Source organism: Myotis myotis, unplaced genomic scaffold, assembly GCF_014108235.1.
Source record: "Myotis myotis isolate mMyoMyo1 unplaced genomic scaffold, mMyoMyo1.p scaffold_m19_p_9, whole genome shotgun sequence".
NCBI classification, from domain to species: Eukaryota; Metazoa; Chordata; class Mammalia; order Chiroptera; family Vespertilionidae; genus Myotis; species Myotis myotis.
In genome coordinates, this window is record NW_023416401.1 from 72,303,921 (window position 1) to 72,325,953 (window position 22,033).

At 37.1% G+C, this 22,033-nt stretch overlaps 1 protein-coding gene across 15 annotated transcripts in view; it reads right to left on the reverse strand.

Annotated features, from left to right (window-relative positions):
- TASP1 (taspase 1) overlaps positions 1 to 22,033 on the reverse strand; it is a 256,206-nt gene that overhangs the window by 218,284 nt on the left and 15,889 nt on the right. For all 15 annotated transcript variants that reach the window (XR_004969959.1, XR_004969958.1, XR_004969960.1 and 12 more), the window contains exons 2-4: positions 20,882 to 21,100; positions 17,350 to 17,417; positions 15,700 to 15,768 (exon numbers count right to left, since the gene is read on the reverse strand). Coding sequence is in view for 12 of the 15 variants with exons in the window: in XM_036322238.1 (XP_036178131.1) it covers positions 15,700 to 15,768; positions 17,350 to 17,417; positions 20,882 to 21,026 (282 nt within the window). In the remaining 3 variants the exon portion in view is untranslated. The remainder of the gene's footprint in view (positions 1 to 15,699; positions 15,769 to 17,349; positions 17,418 to 20,881; positions 21,101 to 22,033) is intronic.

Below are 22,033 nucleotides of genomic sequence, written 5' to 3' on the forward strand. Positions count from 1 at the left end.
GAGGGATGACCAAACGACTGAGCAGCAGCCTGCATGGGGCGACTAGGCCGGCAGGGAGGTTAGTAAGGGACGACCAAAAGACTGAATACCAACCACATGGGGCAACCAGGCTGGCAGGGGGGACAGTGAGGGCAACCAGGCTGGCAGAGGGAGGCAGTGAGGGGCAACCAGGCCAGCAGAGGGGGGCAGTTGGGGGCAACGAGGTTGGTGGGGCAGTTAGGGGCGATCAGGCAGGCAGGCAGGTGAGCAGTTAGGAGCCAGCGGTCCTGGATTGTGAGAGGGATGACCCAGATTGGAGAGGGTGCAGGCTGGGCTGAGGGGACCCTGCCCCCATGCACAAATTTCGTGCACTGGGCCTCTAGTGTATATATAAATAGCTGCTGTCCAATAAAGTAAGTATTATAAAGAAGAATTAAGTGTGATAAGAAGGGACATTGGGATACTTTTCTCTCTAACCAAAAACTCCCTTCCCCAACATCTTACCATAGCTTTTTTCCTTATGATGTTCAGTCTCTGCTCAAGTGACATCTTATCAGAGGGCCCTCCCCTTACTAACTTAGCATTTCCCCAACCAATTTCTTTTCTCTACTATTTCATTCTTCTTAATAGCACTTTTTACTACCTAAAATTACATATACTTTTGTTTGTCTTATTCTCTCCATAGACTGTAAATTCTGTAAGTTTAAGTGCTATATCCCCATTTCTAAAGTAATGCTTGGCACACAGTAGGTACTCAATAAATATTTGCAGAATGAACGAATAGGAGTTAACTGCAATTAGATATAAATTAATCATTGTGAACAATAGTCCTTTAATCAAACTGATACTTACTGATTCTTACAGGTTACTCCTATAGAGAAATGCGAGGAAAATGCAATAGAGTGTTAAGTATCCAATCTTTTCACAATTAAAACAAGAGAAATAAAATAAATTCAGGCAATAGTATCTTTAGTTTTTATTAAAAGTAAAATCTTGTTTAAGCTTATTCATACCTTTCAGAAGAAACAAAGCTTATAAAAAGTAAGACCCCTTGGCTTAACCCAGCACAGAGAGGGCAGGAAGGCGAAGACTCAAGTCAGGAGCTACATGCCCACCATGACATGGAAACCCTTGCCTATTAATGAAATCTGGAAACACCAGGCCAAGGCAAAGATCTGCAAAGCATTGCTCTTGCATTATAAACCACAATCTGTATTACCCATTTAATGTCCATTACTGAAAGCCTAACATAAAAGAACTATTTGCAAGGCTATGAGTATAAGGTACACTGTACCTTTGGGGTGCAGATCTATTATGAGACTTCTATTAACAGTTCTTACAGATGCAACCAATTTAGTTTTCAAATGTAGAAAAACTAGACTGGCACACTATAAAGTTATTTTTATATAAAAAGATTTATGTCTGTCCAATTTACAATCTATTTTTAAGTTAGACATTTATAGGAAATTACTAATATATTAGTATTCACACTGTTTTTCAAGTACAAATTCAACAAAAAACATCATTAGATGATTAAAATATAGAAGAATAAAACTTTGTGTTAATATAGTCTCTTATCCAAAATTAAATAGGCTAAAATATCAAACTGCAATTGAATTACTGTCTTTATTAATAAGCAAATACCTTTAGTGATGTAAAGCTAATGGGAAAGGGAAAAAAACAAATAGCTTTGAAACAAACTATCTTTTTTATTTTTTTACAACAGAGAATAAAAACGGGATGTATACTCCACTGTTGCTATAGCCTTTTTCAAACTAACACTAGTAAAACTTGCACAATATAGCTATCTTACCTGATACTATCCCAAGAATTACAAATTCCCTGGTATTTCATCATCAATTCTCAATACTTACAGGATGAATGGAGGCCAATGAAAACGTACTGCCAAAAACTCATTGAGGGATTTTTTTTTGTTTAGTAGCCAATTAAGCTCAAATTTTCAAGAACTGGATTGTTGAAAAATTTTCAATTAAGAGTCTTCTGTGGTGGTATAGGTTAAGATTCATTCATTCAAAAAATATTTATTGGACATATATGTGCCAGGCAAGTCTTTTCTATAAAGAGCCAGATATATTATATAGTTCAGGCTTTGCAGGCCACACAGAAAATTCTACAACTACTCAAGTCTGCTATTTTAGTGTAAAAGCAGCCAGAAAAAATACATAAATGAATGATCATGGCTATGTTCCAATAAAACTTCTTTTATAAACACTGAAATTTGAATTTCATATAACTTTCAAGTGTCATGTAATTTTTCAACCATTTTTTTCCGAACCTACTTTGAACATTCTAATTTTTTACAAAGTAAATACTTCAGGTTTTCAACCATTTAAAAAAGTAAAAACCATTCTTGTACTGGGCATGGTCAAAGGACTACAAGGAAAAGAAAAAGATCACAGGTCAGTTATCATTTATTTTCCCTTTTAAGTGTGTACTTTGACACAAATTCAGAAATACGGGGAAATGCAATAGTAATACGGTATCCAGAATATATGAAGAATTCCTACAACTTTCAATAACAACAACCCAATTTAAAAAATGGATGGACTTGAATAGACTTCAACAATTCTCTTAAGATATACAAATGGACAACAAGCACAGGGAAAGATGCTCCACATCATTAGTCATTAGAAAAATTAAAATCATAACCACAGGAGGTTGGCTATAATCACAAAAATAACAACTGCTAGCAGAATGTGGAGAAACTATAACCCTTGTACATTGCTGTTGGTAATGCAAAATGGTTGAGCTCCTGTAGAAAGTATGGTTGTTTCACAAAAATTTAAATATAGAATTAGCATACAACCCAACAAATTTGACTCAAACAAATACTTGTACTGGAATGTTCATAGCAACACTGTTCTCAATAGCAAGAGTGGAAACAACTCAAATGTCCACCAATAGATGAATGGATGAAGAAAATTATAGTATATACATGAAAAATGTTGAATAATATCCCACAAAAAGGAATAAGTGGATGAACCTTGAAAACATCGTGCTAACTGAAAGAAGCCAGAGACACAAAAGATCACATATTGTGTGATTTAATTTGCATGAAATCTCCAGAATGGGTAAACCCATAGAGAGAGAAAGCAGATTGGTGGTCACCAAGGGTTGGAGGAGGAATGAATGGAGAGCAACTGCTTAATGGGTACAGGGTTGCCTTTAAAGAGGTAAAAATGTTTTAGAACAAGACAGAGGTGGATATAGCATAACATTAGGAATGTTTAAATGCCACTGAATTACTTACTTTAAAATGATTAATTTTGTGTTCTATAAATTTCCCCTCAATTAATGAACAAAAAAGGCAGATACAGAAGATTACATACTCCATGACTCCATTTCAGAACAGGCATGACCCTGCAGGGAGTGGAAGGGGCATGAGGACCTTCCAGGGCAATGGTTCTCAACCTTCCTAATGCCGTGACCCTTTAATTCAGTTCCTCATATTGTGGTGACCCCCAATTTCATTGTTACAAATTAAACATAATTAAAACATAGTGATTAATCACAAAAACAATATGTAATTATACGTGTTTTCCGATGGTCTTAGGCGACCCCTGTGAAAGGGTCGTTCGACCCCCAAAGGGGTCGCGACCCACAGGTTGAGAACCGCTGTTCTAGAGGCTAACAATATTCTGTTTCCTGATCAGGGGGCTGATTACACACAGCTATGTTCACTCTAAAAATTTCAAGAAATTGTCTCTTTAAAATAAATGTGTATATTTTTGTATATGTATACTCTGCTTCAACAAAAGTTTTTAAACTATCATGTAATTTTTTTTAAATAAAAGATTAACTGCGAATGTTTTAAAAACTGTTACCATTGTGGGATCAAGTTCCAAGGGTTCTCTCTGTATTATTTCTTACAATTGCATGTGAATCTACAGTCATCTAAAAATAAAAAATAATCAGGTTTTTAAAAAATAATCAGCAATGAACATTTCCAGACTGCCATCCCCAAAGACTGTGATTTAGACCATGTGAGAAGATAGGGAACCTTCATCTTTCTGAACAAGCTACCTCAAGTGATCCTGATCCAGAGGGACCACGGCCCTCACCTTGAGAAACTCCAACCTAAATGAACTTCATAAGCTGTTTACCTTCACTTTCTCTGCAAACCCCATTCGTGGGGAGGTTTATAAAGGCATCTATCAGCAACAACACAGAGGAGGTAGAGAATAAGAAAGCACAAAATAAGCCATGAGCGCTACAAAAATTAACCACTCTGAAAGCCAGAATTCAACTTTTACTGGAGAAAAATTAGATGAATTGAAAAAGTATTAATAAAATGTGAAGAAGCACTAATAAAAGGACATACAGAGCTTTCTGGATAACCATCATAGAGGCAGCCACAAACATTATATGCAAATCAATGATTATTTGGGGGGGTGGGTGTATGTTTTTCATTAAAAAGTAGTGGATTCAGCCCTGGACAGTGTGGTAAGTGGTTAGAGCATCAGCGCCTGTGTACTTAAGAGTCCCAGGTTCAATACCTTGATACACAACTTCGCCTACAACTTTATGCAATGGTAAACTGTAATTATCAAGATGCTAACAGATAGAATTCTCTTTGGAGCTAGTAGTTTGGAGTAAAATTCTTTTTAAAAGAATTGTAACCCGAATACAAAACTTACATGGTTTATGGGAGGGAGAAAATAAACGTTCAAATAACATGCAAAATATGACAAAGTGATAATCAGGTAAAATAGTTAAAGGATAATGAGAATCAATCTATAAATTAGATCCCAGATCCCAGATAGTTTTTATAAAAGTTAGCTCTTATATTCTCAGTGCAAATTTCAATGCTTTTGAGATCAAGACAATAACCACATAAAATTAAACAAGTATTAAATTTTGAAGAAATTATGCCATTCAGGTGGACAATATTTAGAGGAAGAAAAAGTGGGGGGGTAAACAAAGAAACAGTAACACGGTAACCAACTCAGAAATCCACTCAAGTATCCTGCCTACGAACATCACAATTAGCTTATCCAGGTTTTGCCCTTCCATCTTCCCCGCAACTTGCCCATTCTTCATTTCTCTGCACCTCTCTTAGGATACAGGGGAAAGGCTTAAAGGTGTAAATATACCAGTTATACTGCCCTTTGTCCAGTGCTGAAAAAAATGCTCAATGAAATGAAAGCGATACATGATAAGCCTTTTTTCATTAGTAAATTTTCTTTAACTATGTTAACCTTGTTCTCCATGACTCACTAATTGGAGAATAGGTATCTGCAACATGAAAATCACAAGATTATGGATTCCTCCCAATGTTTGGTACACAATGACCTAAAAAAGCAGAATTTTCACAACAGAAGCTAACTGGACGTCATGGTATCTGATATCATGGGACTACAAAAACAAGATCAGAAAGAAACTAGACAGATTATCCAATTTAAATATCCAGTTTGCAAGCAGTTGTTAACTGCACCTTAAATGATTTCCAGGGGAAGTTATCTTTATGTGATATGAACATGCTATATCTAAAAATACAAGAAACTTGCAGTTCCCATATAGCAGAGACTGATATACCATTATAAATATTCTTAGTTAATGCTTCCATGCAGAAAACTGTAGAGGTTTGCAAATTCATTTTCAGGTGACTGAAAATAAAAACCAGAAAATCTACTTTCATCCATGTATTAAAAACAAAAGGAATATGAGATTGTTTAGTGATATTGCCTGTTCTTAGAGTTATTATCCAAAACAGGGTCATGTAAGAATATTTTCACACAAATATTAGCCAATTAAAAACAACTAAGACATGCTTTACTGAGATACATATGTTTAGGTTTTTAGTCAATTAATATTATATTAATAAAGAATGAAAAATTTAACATTTAATGGACTTTAACCAATAAGTTTCAGCAGAGTTAGCCAGAAAACATGTTATTAGGCCCAAATGAAGTATCTTTCATTCATTAGTACAGAACCACAGGGCATAGTTAGATATCAGAGCCTCAATTGCCTAAAAAGAGTTCCTAGGAAAACAAAAACCTTTCCGTTTTCATTCTGTAGCTGCTTCTTAGGATAGAAAGTGTTCTTTCGTTTCTGGCATTCTCTCTTTTCTCTCTACCTCAGGACATATTTACAGATCCACTGGCTGCTTTACAGACAAGCTAAAAGTTCTTGCTGTGGTTGATCAAAGTTGGAATGCCTGAGGAAATTACTCAACTTAGTCCAGAATTACATCTAGCCAAATCGTTACAGTGCTCTGCTTTAAATGTGTGTTAAAGTAATATTTTAGCTATCCTGGAAGCAAGTTGAGAAAACGTTTGTCTGCATCACACTGTGAACACCTGAGTCAAATATAGTATGTTGAATATGCAATTTTAGTATCTGTGATAGTTCATTTTTTTAACTATTCAATTACACAAAAGAAAACAGTTTGTTTAAAAAAAAAACCTCACACACAACAGCATATGTATTAGGAACTGGGACATTTTATGATCTTCTTGAAGCATCAAGCTCTTTGGGAAAAGCCAGAATAAATGCCACAAATGTTGATATTTGTTCATTAGAGCACATGTTAATCTAGCATACAATAGTCTGTCAAAAATGGCAACATATTTTTCTCTAATTTATTATTTAAAATATTTTAATAAAAAAGCACTGCAAATCTGTCCTTGCCTCATTTCTACTAGTAATCTGCCTAATTATCACATAAACATATATAATTATGCAGAAAAATGACATCACAGCAGCTTATTTTTATTTTTTTAACTGAAAGCCACAGAATCACAGTACAAAGAGTTACTTGTCAAATATAACACAAATCTCTAAAATAAAGTATTGGCTTCAGCAGACGTGCACATCTGAAATAGTTTTAAACTTTATTTTAGTTGGATTCTTTATGATGTCCGGGAAGAGCTTAGCACACGTGGCACCTGGAATTGTCTCTTCCACACGAGCTACAATGGAAAAGACAAATGTAGCTGCTGCTCTAGTAAAGTTAAATTTGGCATCCACTTTCACTTCCTTTCAACCTAAATAATTACACCTTTTAACCATGTTGACAATAGTATGAAAATATCACTCAAAAAAATCCCAACAGACCATGGAATTATAATAACTTAAACCATCCTTCTATCATGAGGTGAGGACATGGTCAGAATGGGGAGGGGATTGCTAACTTTTGAGTAGAAACTTATAACTGCTTTTTATTAAAAAGACTTCCAACCCACTAGAAAATGTTAACATCTGCGCATATTCCAAGAAAGGAAAACATAAGCTCTTCACTCTGAATTTTCTGAGAAGTCTAGTAAGTGTTGTAGTGTTGACGCCCTGTGTTACAGTATATACATGTCATGAACTGTCAGTAAGCGTGTCTACCATGCCGGAGGCTGACCTGAGTGAGAATGGCTGCCAGCACAAACTCCCTAGCAGCTGGACTGGCCAAAGCACAAAGATGCCTAGAATTCAACCTTAAGCTGTTTGTTTTCCTATAGTGAGATGCAGCCTTCATTATTTTAACACTTAGGTAAAGCCTGCTACCTATATAAAAATTAGATGATAGAGAAAATAAATAAAAAAAATTAGTTTATTCTGCTTTGGATCAGGTTATCTTGATGGGATTCCTAAAAATTATGAGAATTACTTTCTCATTCTTTTCCAGATTCTGAATAAGGGCCTAGGTTTGAGAGAAGGACAAAAATGTAAAATCTAACGGCAGTCTTTCAGCTTGACATCATGACATCGGCCTGTGATTTTGCTGAACACAGAAAACTCTTCTTAGCCTAGTTGCTTCATTACCAAAAGCACAAAATAAATAAATAAAATCAGATTATAAAATTGATGCCCAAATGATATAGATACAAACACACACACACACAAACACACATACACACACACACACACACACACACACACACACACACGATTCAACAGTCACACTGTAAATCCAAAGGCCAATGAATCTAATATCTCTATTAATAGAGGACAAGACATGTTACACTTAATCCAAAAGTCTAAATTGCTTCCACATAGCTTAAACACAGAATTACTACCAAATGTAGCTTAAAGTAGCTCAAAACTGAATTCCAAAATGTAATATATTCTCAGAGAGAAACAATTCCCAAAGCAAAATAAGGGTTTACATATAAAGCTACATGTTCCTTGGGAACTGGTCTTGGGCCACATCTTCTAAAAGACTCAGCCAAACGAATACAGCTCATTAAGAAATGGCTAGAAAGGAGAACTATCAGTACAAAGTAAAACATAACAAGTTCTGTACTTAAGGGTTTGACCTAGTTAAAAACTGACACACAGTGTTGATGCTGTGTAAAATTAATCTAGAATGTAATAATTTATTCAGGGTTCTTTTTAGTCTAAAAAAAACCTGAAAGGAAAAAAGAGCACTGCTTTTCCATTAAGCAGGTGCTTTGTGCTAGAGAGTACGTTTCATTTCTAGGATCTCAGAAAAAGAACAGATGTACCTAATGTGTAAGCACAAACAGTAAGTTACAAGTTGCCCCTTAGTATGAAAGGCAAGAATCAGCATCAGTACTCAGAAGTGTTCTGAAAAGAGCGTAACTTACTTTTACTGTCCCAGGCTAACTGGGCTCTTGTCTGGTGCTTCTTTGTCTGCACATGGCCACCCACAGCCTGTCTTCTAATTAAATCAATGCTGTAGCAGCAGAACAAGCAAACAAGTTGCCTCCATCTGCGTACAGCTCTTCACGACACATTTCCCTTGGTCAGAAGGTGGAAATTCTTGGGAGAGGTGATTTTTTCTGCCTCTTCACAAGAAGAACATGGATACTTGGCTGGATGCAACTCCATGAAGTGTAACTGTGTGTGTACACCTCAAAAAATAAAACAAAAAATGCAGAGAAACATAAAGACTCTATAAACAGGTAGAATACACAGAAATATTGAAGCACCCCTGGAAACACTGCTAAACAGACAGGCAAAATAGGGATCTGACTAAAATAATCAATGACACTAAGTTGAAGAAGAGGAAAAAGAGCATCTAAAGTCAAAACTCTAATTTCATGCAATAAAAACATTTTAAGTACTAAAAAAGAAAAAAGGTAAAACTCCTTGCTTCACATACATAAAAACAGGACCTCTTCCCCATTACAGAAAATAAAGGATATTATCAATAGAAAAGAAAAATGGGACTTTCAAAGGTAGTAGGTCTAAAATTAGACTCTTCAGTCACATTACAGTTAATGGGCACTTGTGAGCTAAATGCATCAAGCTGTCTTTCCAATGTGGTCAGTCCTATGGGGGAGGGGAGTGAAGGAGGAAACAAGGAACCACAGAAATACTCAGCTACCCTCTGCTCATGAAAAGATGATTTCTGCAAAAGAAAAGAAAATATGCAGCCAAGTGAAGATGCTCATTAATTTAAGTAACTTTTTAACTTACCAAATAAACAGAAATGACTGCAAAGCAGATACCCCCACTTTTTTGCAATAAAATGCAAACACTTAAGTGGGATAGGGAGCAGGGTGTGGTTAAGCATCTACTCACAAAGAAGTCCCACAAGTGAACTCACTACAGGTTTGGTGAGAGAAAAGGGGTCAGGTCATTCCTTCCCAAGGTTCCCTTCCAACCTAGATATGCCAGCAGCTAGTCACATCATCTCCATACCACTAAGCATTTCAAGGACTAGCAGGCCTTAGGTGCTCTCCCTCCCCTCTGGGGCACACAAATAATTCCAGCCAAAGGAAGAAGGTGTGGCCTAATCCTGCAGCTGCACAGAGGTGCCTGGCAATGGTCCACCAACAACTTACTATTTAACAGTGATGACATTTTGAGGATTCCTATTTTAGAGAAATGCATGCTGAGCTAGCTGTGGCTATAAGAGATGCAGAGATACAAATAAATATGTAACAATCCTATATAATAAAAGGGTAATATGCAAATCAACTGAACGGCGAAATGACCGGTCACTATGATGCACACTGACCACCAGGGGGCAGACGTTCAATGCAGAAGCTGCCCCCTGGTGGTCAGTGCACTCCCACAGGGGGAACGCCACTCAGCCACAAGCCGGGCTGACGGCTGGCAAGCACAACAGCCCACCTCCGTAGCAAGACTAAGGATGTCCGACTGAGGCTTAAGCCCACTCCCCATGGGCTCCTGGACTGCGAAAAGGCAAAGGCCAGGCTGAGGGTCCGCCTCCCCTAAGTGCACGAATGTCGTGCACCGGGCCTCTAGTATTATATATAATAATGTAAGTATATAACAATGCAATAGGTTTATTTTTCTCTCATATCCCAAATTACTAGCCATCTGGATAAAAAGTTACTTCTTATTTTCCTAGAGTTTATAAGTATTATATTAGATTAAATAGAGATCCAAAGACAATAGACTATTTTTAGCAGACAGATATAAAAACTTGTGCCCAACAGAATCTGCTCTTCAAATGCTGAAGCATTTGGACAATAAACTAGTTTCAACTATTAATTACCATCTCCCCTGACCATAGAGAGTCTTTAAGGATGAATGAAATAACTGCAGTGTCCACTTAGAATAACATAAACTCAACAAAATATTTTTAATAAAGGAGCCTATACAATTTGTCTTTCACTATATGAAATGTGAAAGCTATACCCATCACTATTTTTTTTTAAATATATTTTATTAATTTCTTACAGAGAGGAAGGGAGAGAGATAGAGAGTCAGAAACATCGATGAGAGAGAAACATCGACCAGCCGCCTCCTGCACATCCCCCAGCGGGGATGTGCCCGCAACCCAGGTACATGCCCTTGCCCGGAATCGAACCTGGGACCTTTCAGTCCGCAGGCCGATGCTCTATCCACTGAGCCAAACCGGTTTCGAGCCCATCACTATTTTTAACGCAGAGTATTCCACCTACCAGAATAACCAGATTTTAAAATGAATTAACCAAAATCTCCCAAAGGCTAGCTACATCAAGAGTTTCAAAATCTCACTTTCATCAGTTTTCTCACACAGAACTACAAATAATTTCTCAAAGATTTGTCACTCAAATTTCAACTATTATTTATTAGATTTTTATAAACAGGCCTTAGTACTTAAAAAAAAAAAAACAAGCCCTGGCTGGTTTGGATCAATGGATAGATCATCAATCTACAGACTGAAGGGTCCTGGGCTCGATTTCAGTCAATGGCACATACCCGGGTTGTGGGCTCAAACCCCAGTAGGAAGCGTGCAGGAGGCAGCTGATCAATGATTCTCTCTTATCATTGAGGCCCAGTGCATGAAACTCGTGCACTGGTAGGGTCCCCAGCGGCTGCCGGCTGGGTACTCCCTCCCTTCCCCTGGCTGCCTGCTGCCACCACTGGCTGGGGCCTCCCTTCCTTACCCTGGTCGAATTCCTGGTCGAGGGGACAATTTGCATACTACGCTTTTATTATATAGGATGTTTCTCTCTCTCCCTCTCCCTTCCTCTCTGAAATCAATAAAAGTATATTTTTTTAAATTGATTTGCAAAGGGAGCTTCTGTAATTATTTTATGAGTTTTAGCTCATTTTCTATCCCAATCTATAAAACACTTCCTACTTTAGAAGTGGCATCATGACTCACCCAGATCTATATCCAATTTTCTCAAAGAAAAAATTCATATCAGAAGCTGTACCATTTAAAATCTACAAAATTATCTTTAGAATTTAAAATTCACTGTCACTACCTGAACCAAAACTATTGCAAAAGCAGCCATGAAAGCAACTGTCTTCCAAATGCATAGCCCTAGCTGTAAAGATCAAATTGTTTCACAATATTTATCTTCTCTACTGTGAGTGAAATCAGAGTTGTACTATCCAATGGATATAAGTCACCATTAGTTATAAAGATAATCTCAAAAAAGCTATATATAGCTAAATGAAACAATGGGACCAAATAAATTTAATAATAAATTATTAAAACATGATCTAAAAACTGATCTATTTCCTTCCCCATATTTTGAAGATAAACAAATTGTACTTGGTGTCATATCATTTTCACTTTCACACTAAAAACACCTCTCCTACGAGTGGCCACTTCCCTCCCAAAACCCTGAAGAGAGAAGCTAATCAGTTTAATAGGTAGAAACTTATGAGCTCAGCCCTCCTCCCTTATTTAAATATAAGAAATACCGAATCTAGTGCCCAGAAGTGGTAATCTTAGGAAAACACCACCTGTCTGTACTGGTAGATGAGATACAGGTAACTATACAAGGTAATAGGTTCCAAAAAAAGCTGAACAATGATAACTCTAGATGGACTATATTAAATGTAGGTCACTTAGACACATCATGTTTTGGTTGTATATCATACATATATATATAAACTTTCTTTTCTTTCACTTGGTCTCTTCCTCCTGTATGATGTCGAATTGAGATCAGAGAACTTTATACTACTTGGGTTAACTGCAAATTTTCATATTTTTCAAAATACAAAGCCAGAAAACCCTTCTAGCCAACATGGAACAATAAGGCATTTCAGTCATATCAATTTATAATTAGTAAAGTGTTCAAGAAATTCAAATTGATTTTCATTATCTGCCTAAGTAATAATGTAACAGGCAAGTTTTAAAAGTACAGTTTTGTTTTAGTCAAAAAGTATATCCCAAAGTCCAAAAGAAATGGTATGACTGTCCATATCTAGTCAATAAGTAGGAAAAGACTTAAAAGATCGAATTAAAACTCTACTGAATAGATTGATCAAACTAAGATAAGTAATTATGTTCAATAAACATAACAGTATAAATCAGACCCTCTGGGACTTTTCAGTAGAGTGAAAGGACTCAATATTGTTGCTTATATTTCTTGAAGTACAGAAAATATTAGAATCTGATTTTCATATGTCTTTCCATTGACCCAAACTATTATAATACTTCAACTCTTTATTTGAAAACCTCACTCTACTTAGCCTTGGTCAAGTAGCTCAGTTTGTTAAGAGTGTTGTCCCGATATATCCAGGTTGCAAATTCCATCCCCAGTGGGGGCATAGATAAGAATCAATCAATGACTGCATACATAAGTGGGAGAACAAATCAATCAATCTCTCTCTCTCTCTCTCTCAGCAATAAATAATTAAAAAAAGAAAAAGAAAACCTCGCCCTGTTTAAAGGTTGCGAATCATAGTTATGCACGGTGACTGAAACTGTAGGAGACACTATAACATGACTTCCAACATAATTCTTTTTTTAATATATTTTTATTGATTTCAGAGAGGAAGGGAGAGGGAGAGAGAGATAGAAACATCAATGATGAGAGAGAATCATTAATCGGCTGCCTCCTGCATGCCCCCTCACCCCCCGCCGGGATCTAGCCACAACCTGGGCATGCACCCCAAACCATGACCTCCTGGTTCATAGGTCGACAATCAACCACTGAGCCATGCCAGCCAGGCCCAACATAATTTTTAAGATTCAGAAAGATTCTTCCAGGTTAGCCTTAGCCTTTAAACTACTAATATACATTTTAATCAAAGATTCCACATACGAATGAATTTTTAAAGATAATTCACTGAAAAAATAAATAAAAATGAAGATAATTCACTGAAATTCTTCCCCAAATTTAATAAATTAATGGGGGAAAGTACACTAATCTCACTTAGAACAGTATTCTGTAACAATCAAAAATAATAAAATGTGTTTAAAAAAAACTTCACATGCCCACACTCATAAAAAACACAGATCATCATTCAGAATTATGAAGTTCACTTAATTATGTGTAACACATTATTCCAAATGTAATTTAAATCACTTTAAGTATAAATAAGTAAATTTTTAAGAAATGATTGATACTTCACTGGGGAGGAATGTAATGAAATAGTCAATATGATATAAATATGACTTGGAGAAATTAAAGTTATTCTAAAATGAAAAGAAAGAGGAAAACTTAATTTTACTCAATTTTATATTCATAGTTGCCATTATAGTATATCCTTTAGCCATTCATTAACCTTCATTCCCCAGACCCACAGTGACTCCATACACCAGTAATCTCAGATAATCTCAGAACATCATCTTCTGCACAAAGGAGAGTAATCTGCAATTAACAACTGAATTAAATTAGATGAAGCGTTCCTTGTGTGGATGTGTTGAGTAAAGGTAAGATTTGTATACATCAATCTTCTTTCTTGCATTTCTTTTCTCCTCTTATCCACAATATATAATTAACCGTTCTTTGACATTATAAAACTTGTTATTAATAGTTACTATAAATATTCACATCATACATATCATTTCTAAAACACCTCTTAATAATAGTAATTGCTAACAGTTATGAACTGCTTACCACACATTGTCATATTAATTCAGTTAATCTTCACAGCTCTGTAAAGCAGGCATTATTATCCTCATATTATAATGAAAAAACTGGATCAAGGAGAAGTGTGAGGTTCCCACAGACATATGGCTAATAATTAGTAGAACTGGTATCAGTCACAATAGGAAAGGACCACATATCCCCAAGTCAGATGCCCCTGAGGCCAAACTATAATAGAACTGGTGCCCACCATGTTTGTTTATCTTCCTTGGCTAAAACCAAGCTAAAAGTGTTAACAGGAGAAATTAAAATGTATAAAGCATGATCAAAAGTGCAGCTCAGGGAATATACAAAAAACAGTGCTATGACTTTAGGCACTGGGCAATTTTCACAGGGAAAAGCAGGGCCTGGCATGACAGGGTAGGTGTCCTGATATGAGAGCCTAAACACAAGGGCCATAATCTAGTCAACTTGGGATGATCTACTCTAACCATCCCCTTCTGCCTCAAACTCATCACTATTTTATCTTCCTATCTTATTTGATTCCCCAAGTAGTCTTTTCAACCAACAAACTATTTATTTATTCTAATCCTCTAAACCAGTGATGGTGAACCTATGACACGTGTGTCAGAGGTGACACGCGAACTCATTTTTTGGTTGATTTTTCTTTGTTAAATGGCATTTAAATATATAAAATAAATATCAAAAATATAAGTCTTTGTTTTACTATGGTTGCAAATATCAAAAAATTTCTATATGTGACACAGCACCAGAGTTAAATTAGGGTTTTTCAAAATGCTGACACGCCGAGCTCAAAAGGTTCGCCATCACTGCTCTAAATTAACTAATATAAATCTATCTTCTCTAAGTGTGATTGGCAGAAGTTGGTCTTCTGAAGACCTCAACATCCCCTCAACAAACTTGTAGTCACAGTTCCACACTAAGAGAGCTGAGAGACCCTCAATCTAGAATACAAAGAATTAGAGCAAACTTGATCACCTCCCCATTGAATTCCTCAACGTCTCCAGTAACTGGAGACCAACCTAACAACCACGTTGGACAAGACATGCTTCACAGAGCATAGCTTCAGAATATATATTGAACCATTAGGTTGGTAAGGAAACTTTCCCTTCCACTTAAGACACTTATAAATAGTTGGAAATTTTTGTTTTCTAAACGTATTACTTTTAGGGGAATTAACTTCAGGAATTTTCCTACTAAAAATATGGAGGATATGTAAGTATCCAGTAATGTTAAGTAACTAGTAACTTTTATATCCATGAATCTCACAAAATGTGGGAAAAAGGAACTTAACTAACTTTTTTATATTACTCAGAGAAATCCTCAATAAAAACAATCTAACAATATCACAGGCTTCTTCACAATTTAGTTAATATTGTTGGTAAACACTGGTCATATAATTGATGGTTGACTAACTCGGCAGTTTCATGTCATTTAAGAATAACAAATATACTCACAAATATTTTAAATAAAATGTAAAGAAAAGAAATACCTCAAGTTCCACCAGAGCTGCAGTCACTGCATCCGTTGCAAGAGCACCAGCCTGTAGCTTTTCAATTGCCTATGAAACCAAGGGGAGAGATTATTCATTGTAAAACCACAACTTCTCAAAAATATAGGCAGTAAAATATCACACATTTCTCACAGCAATATTTTTTCTCACATATCTCCTCCGACAAGGGAAACAAAATTGGCATTTGTTTTGTCTTAATATATTTTTATTGATTTCAGAGAGGAAGGGAGAAGGAGAGAGAGATAGGAACATTGATGATGAGAGCGAATCATTGATTGGCTGCCTCCTCCACACCTCCAACAACCAAAGCATGTGCCCTGATCAGGAATCAAACCGTGACCTCCTGGTTCACAGGTCAACACTCAACCACTGAGCAACACTGGCCAGGCACAAATCATATTCTTTTGTAATATAAATTACACAGAGTAAAGATCTATAAAATCACCTTGCTTCCTTGCTTCTTGAATATAAGTTAAGAGAGGAAAGAAAGACAAGGAAGACTGATTGCTAAATGAACTATTAAAGCTCCAAGTTAGTCTATAAAGAGAAAGCTCAAACAGAACTGGATTAAACTTTTAATATATTTTTTATTAATTTCAGAGAAGAGAGAGAGAAAGAAACGTCAAGGATGAGAGAAAATCATTGATCTGTCAGAATTGCATTAAACTTTTAAGAAGTTCATTCATTGTATAAATTGAGGAGGCTGAGTATATACTCCAAATGTATTAAATTTCTAGGACTATAGTTGTTCTACATAAGAAAAACATTTCTTTTTAGATAATGAAAAGATTTCACACTTTGAAAATAAAGGACAAAAAACATAAAAGCACTTTGAGAACTTTTCGCTTTATTATAAATTTTTAAAAATATCTCTATAAGAAAATATTCTTATTTATTTATGGGATTTCATTCGTAACAGAAAGCCTGGATCTCTAACAAAGTATAATCTTTCTTTTAAATGGTATGTAAATAGAAATAAAAAGGGATGGAAGATTCATTTACTTGATATACAATACGCAATTAACATTTTATTTAAGTAGAAGTAAATGAAGGGTTTCCCTATAAGAGTATTTAGTCAGGATCAAAATAAAAACAAACAATATTTCTTCTGATTCCATTCCTGCCACATTAAGTATTCAACAATTTAGCAAAACCTCAAAAACCAAAGAGAAAAAAAACACAACTCAGTACAAGGGCAAAGCTAACTCAGGAATGATAATGAATTTCCATGATACAAACTACATGATGAAAAACAGAAGGAAAATGTAAGGGATGATCTCCCTAAGAAAAGTACCCATTTTCATTTGTTAGTATTTTTTTACCTTCACAGAAAGACACATTGGCTGCCTTTGAGCTGTTTTCTATAGAGCTCAACGTCTTGGCAAAGACTAAAAGATATATGATTAAGGGCCCATAATTCCAAAAATACAGATTTTAATCTGGGAAAGGAAGGAAAAGTTCTAAGCATGATTTGAAGAATAAAACAACACAAAATAAAACAAGGACCTCACAAATATGAGCTAAATTATTTGATGGTCCAAAACAAGGATGATTTTATACAACAACGCTTAAAATTTTGAATTTCAAGGTAAAGCTCCTCTATAGTCAAAACGGAAATTTTTATTATACCTTCTGACAAGCTCGTTTGCATACATGTTTATATTCCTTGGCTTTGGATTCCGAATGATAACCTGCACCTGTAGTGGAACAAACCAACCAATTATTAGTATTCATTAAAATGTCACAGACTTTGCTTATCTATATACTAGAGGCCCGGTGCACGAAATTTGTGCACTGAGGGGGGGGGGCGGGTGTCCCATAGCCCCACCTGCACCCTTTCCAATCTGGGACCCCTCGGGGGTTATCCAACTGCCAGTTTAGGCCTGATCCCATAAACCGGCAGTCAGATATCCCTCTCACAATCTGGGACTGCTGGCTCCCAACTGCTCGTCTGCCTGCCTGCTTAATTGCCCCTAACTGCTTCTGCCTGCCAGCCTGATCACACCTAATTGACTGACTAACTGCTCCCCTGCTGGCCCGATTGCCCCCAACTACCCTCTCCTGCCAGCCCAGTCACCCCTAATTGCCCTCCCCTGCCAGCATGGTTGCCCCTAACTGCCCTCTTTTGCAGGCCCAGTTGCCCCCAACTGCCCTCCCCTGCTGGCCTAGTTACCCCTAACTGCCCTCCCCTGCTGGCCTGATCACCCACAACTGCCTTCCCCTGCCAGCCATCTTGTGGCGGCCATTTTGTGACCACATGGGGGTAGCCATCTTGTGTGAGGGTGTGATGGTCAATTTGCATATTACCTCTTTATCATATAAGATATAAATGGCTAAGTGATTGAACAACAGAACAACTGGTCACTATGACGTGCACTGACCACCAGGGGGCAGACGCTCACTGCAGGAGCTGCCCCCTGGTGGTCAGTGTGCTCCCACAGCCAACCTCCCGTGGTCCCTCCCCTAAGCTGGCCAAACCTCCCACAGTCCCTCCCCCCAGCTGGCCGGTCCCATTGGCCCCGATCAGGGCAGCTGGCCAACCTCCTGCAGCCCCTCTCCCTGGACAACCACCGGTGGCCCCAATTGCTGGCCAGGCCAAGGGACCCCACCTATGCATGAATTCGTGCACTGAGCCTGTAGTATTATATAAATAGTCCTTACAAACTGATGCTCTCCTAGTAACAATAAAACTATTGTCTTTGTGTAACTGTACGTGGTTTTAAAAATCTTATAGCTTCTTTCTCCACCAGAAGCCTTTTTAATACCATGCCTTCTCTTCTTTTTCAAAAACTATTCTCTGGGCAGAAGCACCAGAAATAGCTCATGTCCCCAAAGAAGTTTCATCAAGGTCACCTCTCCTCCTTTTTGAAAAACCTGTCTCCAAAGTCAGGAGTTTTTTGGCCCGGAGTTGATAACCCAAGTAGTGTCAGGGAAAAGAGTCCTTTCAAGTTCTTCTTGGTTAACCAAAAGAAAGCACCTGCTATTTGGGAATCCAGAATTCTTAAAAGTAACTTTACAAAACTAGTTAGTTTCTAAATAGCATTTGAAGCTGAGGGGTGTTACAGCATACCTATATTAACACACGCACCATCAATACTACCACGCCTACCCAAACGTTTACATCCTCTGGAATTTAAGCCCAGGGTGTCTCTGAAAACTCACTGATGGTGTATTCCTGCCTGCCTATTAGAAATTCTATTGGTCCCTGGCTCTTTTTTTTTTAAATATATTTTATTGATTTTTTTACAGAGAGGAAGGGAGAGGGATAGAGAGTTAGAAACATCGATGACAGAGAAACATGGATCAGCTGCCTCCTGCACACCCCTTACTGGGGATGTGCCCGCAACCAAGGTACATGCCCTTGACCGGAATCGAACCCGGGACCCTTCAGTCCATAGGCTGTCGCTCTATCCACTGAGCCAAACTGGTTAGGGCTGGTCCCTGGCTCTTAATAAACACCCAGCAACTTCCTCAAGAGAATGGCCCTGAAATTTGTTTCCCTAAAAAGGTTAATTGTTTAGTAAATAAGAAAGAAACCAAGACAAGAGGCCTTAAAGTGTTGTGATAATTAGGCTTCTAATCAAAGTTCTGAACCCCTACCCCACCCCATCCCCACCCAAGCCCCAAAGCCCTATAGGAGTACAGCATAAGGAAGGTTAAGAACTACATCTCTAAGCCTCCTGGGTCCTCGTGTGAGGCTGAAGATTGACACAAACTTAACCTATCTTTTCTCAACCATTTGAAAGAAAATGAAAATATATCTGCTTTTTTGTTAATTCATCTGGATTAGATTCTGTAAGACTTCCCAGAAGTCTACCAGTTTGACAAGGAGAAACAATTCCACTCCTCAATGCCAGGTCAAAGCTAACCTTGTGCTCATACTCTATGACTGAGCAAAGTTAAAAGGAGACCCAGCCATTCCTTCTTCTTTCTGGGAGGTCATAAACTTTAGAAACTGAATACAGGCAAGTAAGAAATGACTAGAGGAAAAGAAAGAAAAAAGCCTACTGAACAGACCTTGCAGAGGTGCATAGCTCTGTAACTCAAAACTCTTCAATGATAAGGGACCCAAGGGTTAAACTTCACAGTGTCTGTCTGTGTTGTCCTCTGAAGTAGAGATTATAAGCTGATATATTGCCAAACACACTAGATTAGGACTTAAGGACACATTTAAGGGTTTGTCAACCTGGCTTTAGCAGGAACTAGCCATGTGGCTGAAGCCACTCAATCTCTCTGGTTTTAAGATTCCTCACATATCATATTAAAAAGGCAAACTGGTTCTAACACTGTGTAAATGGACTCTAATATGGCCATACTCAAATATGGGGGTCAAAAAAATTTTTTTCAACAGAATTATTTTTAAAACTACAAACCAGAGTATAAAAAATTACTTTGTCTGGTTTTAACACTACCTAAATATATCTATACTAGAGGCCCGGTGCACAAAATTCATGCACGGGTAGGGTCCCTAGGCCTGGTCAGCGATCAGGGCAGATCGAGGCCTTCCAGCTGCTGGCCTGAACCTCCCTTCCCCAGCTGCCGGCCGGGGCCTTCCTTTGTTCCGTGCCGCCCCCTGGTGGTCAGTACACATCATAGTGAGCAATCAAACTCCCGGTCTCCCAGTCGAACTCCTATGGGGACAATTTGCATATTAGGCTCTAAATCAGCGGCTCTCAACCTGTGGGTTGCGACCCCTTTGGTGGTCGAATGACCCTTTCACAGGGGTCGCCTAAGACCATCCTGCATATCAGATATTTACATTACAATTCATAACAGTAGCAGCATTACTGTTATGAAGTAGCAACGAAAATAATTTTATGGTTGGGTCACAACATGAGGAGCTGTATTTAAAGGGCCAGAAGGTTGAGAACCACTGCGATGATAGATGATAGATAGATAGATAGATAGATAGATAGATAGAAAGAAAAAGTAAATAATAGGGTAGAGGAGTAGAGAAGACATAAGAAGAGCTGTCATTTCAAGATCTTCCAAGTGAGTAATTAGGGGAGGCCCTCACTATATTGAAGTCAATCTCTTTTGTTCCAATTCCTTTCTGGTACTGTGCCTTCTCCTAAGGTAAAATTCAATTCTCAGTGTACGTAAAGGCAAGAAAAAAAATCAACATTATTTTCATCTTTTGACTCACTCACATAGAGCTTACCTGCATGTACCAACACAAAGCCCCCTCGCTTCTCTTTATGGGACTGCTTTGTTTCCAACTCTTTGGCTGTTATTTTAACAGCCGAAACCTGAGATGATCTGGAAGGCAGGCCTTCTCCAGAACTCATCCCCTTCTCCATGGTCATTCTCCAAGTTTACCATCTTCTACTGGAAAAAAAGCATATTTCCATCCAAAAGTAATTGCAGGAGAGGAATTACCCTAAAAGAAAACAGACAAAGAAAGTATACATCCCTTTGTACTAGCACCCACATAACTGATACAAATTAGTACAGAGATATCTTTCAAAAAAAACAACAAAGTTTAAAGTTATTTAACTCAGTAATTCAAAGACTATAAAAATACTAGAATTTAAATCTTTCAGTCCACTATATAAACAAAAGAACTGTTATAAATACACTTCATACCAAGCCCAAATATATTTTATCTTTCATTTTATCTACATTAAAGAAAACCTCAATATAACTTAAATACCACTTTCTACTGCCTGCAAACCAAATCCTAATAATCTGCGGGACATTTTAGAATCGCGGGCAATGCTGGCTACATCACCAAACTTGGATTGCTGCTTACTTTTTTTTCCAGCTTCATTGCGATATAATTGAATGTAATATTATGTAAGTTCAAGGTGTACAATGTGATGATTTGATACTCGTACATACTGCAAAATGATTACCACAATAAGGTTAGTTTACACATCTAGCACCTCAACATAATTACAAATTTTTGTGTGCTGTAAGAACATTTAAGATGTATAGATTGCTGCTTTAAGAAATAAAGCAAAAAGAAATAAAGCAACATATATATTTACACTGTCTATGCAGAACCTCTTAAGAAAAACCTAATGCTCCATAGCACAATGTAAAACAAAAATGCAAACAAAATTATATGACTGAACCAAGAAATTCAAATAACACTTGTGCAAATACTTGTTAATTTTTATGAAAGCATTATTTCTGAGATTCTCAACAGATAAATAATGAAATATAAAATGAATTACAAGCAACTTATACCACAAAGTTTCTAATTTTTTCTCAGAAGTTTCTAGCAATCTTGGCTTAACAATAAAAATGGCAGAACACATTTTATATTAAGGAAAAATTGAACATTTAAAAATCAACACAGATACATCTG